Below are 5,000 nucleotides of genomic sequence, written 5' to 3'. Positions count from 1 at the left end.
TTCCATTTTTTCTCATTTTTCAGCCTTTACATAATTTTTTAGACAAATTTTTGGATACTCAAATTACAAGCCAATATCAGTTTCAGTTATCAAAGTAACAGTAACATACAGAACAAAATAGATAATATACACTGAGATCTTATCGATTCTTAACCCTTTTTCGAGATTAAACATAATTTTGCCTAACTGTCTCTTTTGATTTTCTTCTTTGCAGACCAAAGCACCAGATATGGACAGGCTATGCAGAGGAAAGCGCTCTCTTGCTGTTGACTTGAAGAAACCTGAAGGAATAGGGCTTGTGAAGAAATTATGCAAAGGCGCGGATGTTCTTATTGAGCCATATCGGAGAGGTAAAAGAAGAAAATTACTGTGTTAGTTTAATACATTAAAGTTGATTATTATAAGGACTACTGTTGGTTTCTTTACAGGTATATTGATGAATATTTTTTTAGAAACTGAATATTCCTGTCACTGAAAGAATAGATAAATTTTACGGTTGAAATATGAAATTGTAGTTTGATTAACCCATCAGCGACGGGTAAAAATTTTGTCAAGTTTACGTATGCACCGGCTTGTTGGCGCGCACCGGCAGTTTCCCCTGTTTGCGCCCGGCTTGATTGGTAGTTTGCGAGCAACATATAGCACCTAAAAGCTTTTATTTTGCTAAACTTTATAAAGATATTAAAATTTTGAAGGTTTACCTTCACTTTAGGTGCCATTGCCTAAAATCTTTACCATATAAATGAAGCCGCTATTACTGGAGAAAAACAACCTCCGTCCGACGAGCCAGTAGTGCGGGAATGGGCATGGCATGATGCCCCCGGCGTTTGGTCCACAACAGCCATGGCATGTACGTACGTGACACCCGGCGCCAATGAGTTAATAAAAAGTATAGATTTTGTGTTAATTATTTTTTTGTGTGCTTGTTTTATGATTGATGAGTATTTAATTTTTCTGCTAAGAAGGAGCATCTAGTATTCATATCATATTCTCAGTATTCAAAGAATAAAGAGAAAAAATGTGTTATGATATTTTGCTATAATAATTTTTTGTAAATAAATGTATAGTAGAATTATTCAGAAAGTACGCTATACGAGAGAGTGGATACTAGTGTACTAATGACTACAAAACAGGAAAGAAAATAGAATGAGAGACCCAGCTTTCCTGTTTTTCTTTGCTTGAATATATATCTGCTCTTCATCCTTTTCTTTTTCACCTTCCTTGTTTTCTTCCATTCTTTACAGTTCTTCATCCTCCTTTTCATTCCTTGCTTCCTTCTTGTTTATGTCATAATCATTTTGCAGGTGTGATGGAAAAGATTGGTCTCGGGCCCAAGGAACTAATGAAGGATAATCCAGGACTGATATATGCCAGGCTGACAGGGTTTGGACAGGCAGGACCATACGCAGACATGGCAGGGCACGACATAAATTACGTGGCAATCTCAGGTCTGTCCATATGTTGTAGTGCTTTGTACATTGGTGAATTGATGTGTGTCTTCTCTGTTGTAATAGATGCTGGGCATGTAATTGAACTACTAAAGGTCTAACCAAACTTTTTAAAATTTTTCTGGACAGAACAGTAGTGATTCACTTATTTTGAATATTACATGTTCACCATGGTGTTTATAGAGAGTTCATTTTATTGAGAATACAAAAGAAAGCTTGATTTATAATTTCAAACTAGTTTATATTCATCAAGTAGTCCATCTTGTCTATTTGATTTCATCATTTAGAAGCCACCTATAACTTAGGAATTTCCATGAATATTATGTTGTTTATAGGAAAAGTGGGAACAAGTTCTATTCAGTTCTTAATGTAATGATTGTAGAACTATTTATCTTGATGCTCTCCCCAGGTTGTAGCCCCATGCTCATACTTAACCAGACTATTACTATTACTGTTGTTATTGGACAAGGTCATCAAAGTTTAATAGCATGCTCAGACATATGCATAAGGTGTGTATGGTTTATAGATTGTTTAGTTTTGGAGTTTTCCTTTTTCTGAATTTTTTGAAATTCCTAACTATAAAACCTTTCTTCCTGCAAACTGCTTTTAAATCAGGCATGCTTCCTCTAGTGACATAGTTGTTGATATGATGCATTATATAATATGATGATGTATTATATGATATGTAAGATCATACCCAGTCTTCAACTGAGAAGGCTTTATTTGATCTACTAGATCAGTTATATTTTGATCATGAACTTTCAGGTTAGAGGATCTCATTTTTTTAATGTCTTTTCCAAAGAAAGTTAAGTGAAAAGTGATGTATGAGCCAGAGTTTTATTTTTTTTTTTTTTTTTTTTTTTTTTTTTTTTTTTTTTTTTTTTACTATTCCATATTTTCATGTGGGAATAAACATAAATGTTATATAATCTGCATATGTTACGGATATAATTTACAATTTCTGTATAGGAGAATTGAGTGTTTCTATGTAGAATTAATCTGTCAAATTACATACCTCATTTTTATGTTTGATTTTCTGATTTACTTTTTTCCTAATACTGCAATGATTTTACAGGTTTACTATCTATGCTGGGTCGGAAAGATGGACCACCAACACCCCCTATCAACCTTCTAGCTGATTTTGCCGGTGGTGGCCTCATGTGTTCCTTGGGGATTACTCTGGCATTGTTAGAACGCAGTCGATCAGGTCTGTACAAAAAAGATGGCATTATGGTTAAAAAATATTAGGCTCTCCTAATCTTCAGTGTGAAGCAGCTAAGGCTACATGTTTTATTTATACAGTATATTATAGTATATTTTCTTGTTTTCGGCTCCACAAGAAGTGAAAATTTATTGCAGTTGATATATTAATGATGATTAGAAGGGGAAAAAAATATAAGTACATAAAGTGTTATCAGTCATGAATGAGTCTTTTCATTCATATATGTTGTACAGCATCATATAATTATCAAGGGATGTTTAATGTATAATGTGTCTTCTTTCTTTCTCATTCTTTCTATCTTTCTTTCTTTTTCTTTCTTTCTTTCTTTCTTTTTCTCTTTCTTTCTTTCTATATTTTTCTCTTTCTTTATTTATTATTTTTTCTTTCTTTTTTTTCTTTCTTTCTTTCTTTCTCTATAGTAGCAGTTAGTTATTGACATGATTGCAGGGAAAGGTCAGGTGATAGATTGCAACATGGTTGAAGGAGCAGCTTATGTTGGAGCATGGTTGTACACCTCTCGAGATTTGAACATTTGGAAACAGCAGCGAGGAACTGGATGGTAGTTTATACTTATTATTTCGGGGAGGATGTAGATACATATAGTATAACCTGCTAAATGTCCTTCTCTGGTGTTTGTATGTGTGTGTGCATCTTTGTCTGTGTTTGCCTCTATATATGTGGGCAAGCTTATGAATGTAAAGTATTAGCGTTGTGTTTTGTGCTTTGAATTATTGTGTATAATTTCTGGGCATAGCATCACTGAAACCCAAACTAATTTAGATAAAAGTTATTGAAAGAATATAAAATGGCACAGGTGAAGTTTGCTAACATTTCCAGTAATAGAGAACTAAGAAAATTATTACAATCAATGTAGAGAAGGCCAGAAGTTGGATATATTTTGACTGAAATTGACAATATTTATATATGGTTATAAATTTGTGATATACATAGCAAGATGGTTCAAAGCAGTGTTGAAAAAAGTGTAATTTCTGATTGGTAAGCTAACCTTAATTTTGTACCATTACTGAAGGTGCATTGCTGATTGCAAACCCATCATATGCATTATATTCATACTTGGTTTAGTGACATACCATTTTTTCATTGTTAAGAACTTCCTTCTACTTACATATTACAAGTAATTCTGATAAAGATTTAATTGAAAGTTGGCCTTTTAAGATGGATCAGGTATAGATGTTAATAAATGCTGCAGGAAGTAGGATTTATATTACATTAGTTTTGATAGTCTGATTTCCTAGGGTTTCCAGTTTTTCAAGGAAATGACTACCAGGATTTGAATGTTTCCTATTTTGAGGGGGGCCAGAACTTTGACCCCCACTACTCTGGCACCACTTTTGTATATTGAAGCAAAATTATTTGACTTGAGATGTGTGATTGAGCCAAAGACCTTAGACTTCCTCCAAATCAAAGACAGAAGCTTTGGCAACAATTTTTGAAGATGATTGCAAGAAAATGTCTGCTCTAACTACTGCTCTACTTGATACCTCAGGCTACATTTACATTAGGCTTACCAAACGGTGGTGGTTCCTTGATTTTTTCCATAACAGCAAGCAATGTTTTTAGTGTTACCTCTGGGTCGTTTGCCATATTATACACAGATTTGTACTGAACCACCATGATGCATGTTATTTTTAAAGAATTGGTCATAATCGTGTTGTGAGTGACAACCAGTTCCTGAACTGTTTGTGTAGCTAAATAAGTGCCTGGCATTTTTCTTTTGCTCGTTGTGGCATTGGTCTTTCTCAAAAGAAATATGTATATCTTCTGTGAGTCTGTAGCACCATTCATAAACTTGTCTCATAACTATTGGAGCTGAGTTAGTGGTCTTTAATTGAACTCACACCTTTTAACCAGGTCTCTTGGGATTCTATTTTGAGACTGTGACTTCATATGCCTGAGCATATATTAATGTTTATATATTTTATATATATATATATATATATTCCTACTGTAAATAGGCCTATCCATCTAAACATTTCTTACAGTATAATACATTTTTTGTGTTTGTTTGTGCTGTCTCTTTTTGTCTTTCTTATTTGATCTACTATGAATGTGGGAGCAAAAGTTTCTTAGTCAGTGGTACTTTACAATGTACAAATATCTTACATTGTACAAATTATGTGGAGATGTATATTTTTATTTGTTTTCATCCTATTCTTTCATCTCTCTTTTCTCTATAATAAGTGTTTAGTTAAATTTTCTTGTACGTTACAGGGAAGGGGCAGGTCATAGATGCAAATATGGTAGAGGGAGCAGCTTATGTTGGGGCTTGGATGTATACGTCTCGTGATATGTGGATTTGGGGGAAGGAC

The 5,000-nt window shown here is 33.8% G+C and overlaps 1 protein-coding gene across 7 annotated transcripts in view; it reads left to right on the top strand.

The window, feature by feature from the left end:
* Positions 1-5,000, top strand: part of Amacr (Alpha-methylacyl-CoA racemase) — a 408,326-nt gene that overhangs the window by 401,858 nt on the left and 1,468 nt on the right. For 5 of the 7 annotated variants that reach the window (XM_070144003.1, XM_070143999.1, XM_070144001.1 and 2 more), the window contains exons 3-6: positions 215-350; positions 1,305-1,448; positions 2,524-2,655; positions 4,903-5,000. The exon at positions 4,903-5,000 is cut by the window's right edge and continues 14 nt beyond it. In XM_070144003.1, the coding sequence (XP_070000104.1) occupies positions 215-350; positions 1,305-1,448; positions 2,524-2,655; positions 4,903-5,000 (510 nt within the window). Of the gene's footprint in view, positions 1-214; positions 351-1,304; positions 1,449-2,523; positions 2,656-3,117; positions 3,230-4,902 lie in introns of all 7 variants that reach the window. The other 2 variants (XM_070144000.1, XM_070144006.1) reach the window with 1 other exon arrangement.

The sequence above is a fragment of the Penaeus vannamei genome, chromosome 31, assembly GCF_042767895.1.
Source record: "Penaeus vannamei isolate JL-2024 chromosome 31, ASM4276789v1, whole genome shotgun sequence".
Taxonomy (NCBI): Eukaryota; Metazoa; Arthropoda; class Malacostraca; order Decapoda; family Penaeidae; genus Penaeus; species Penaeus vannamei.
Note: the sequence above shows the minus strand (reverse complement) of the source record. Positions and strands in the feature narration are given on the sequence as shown.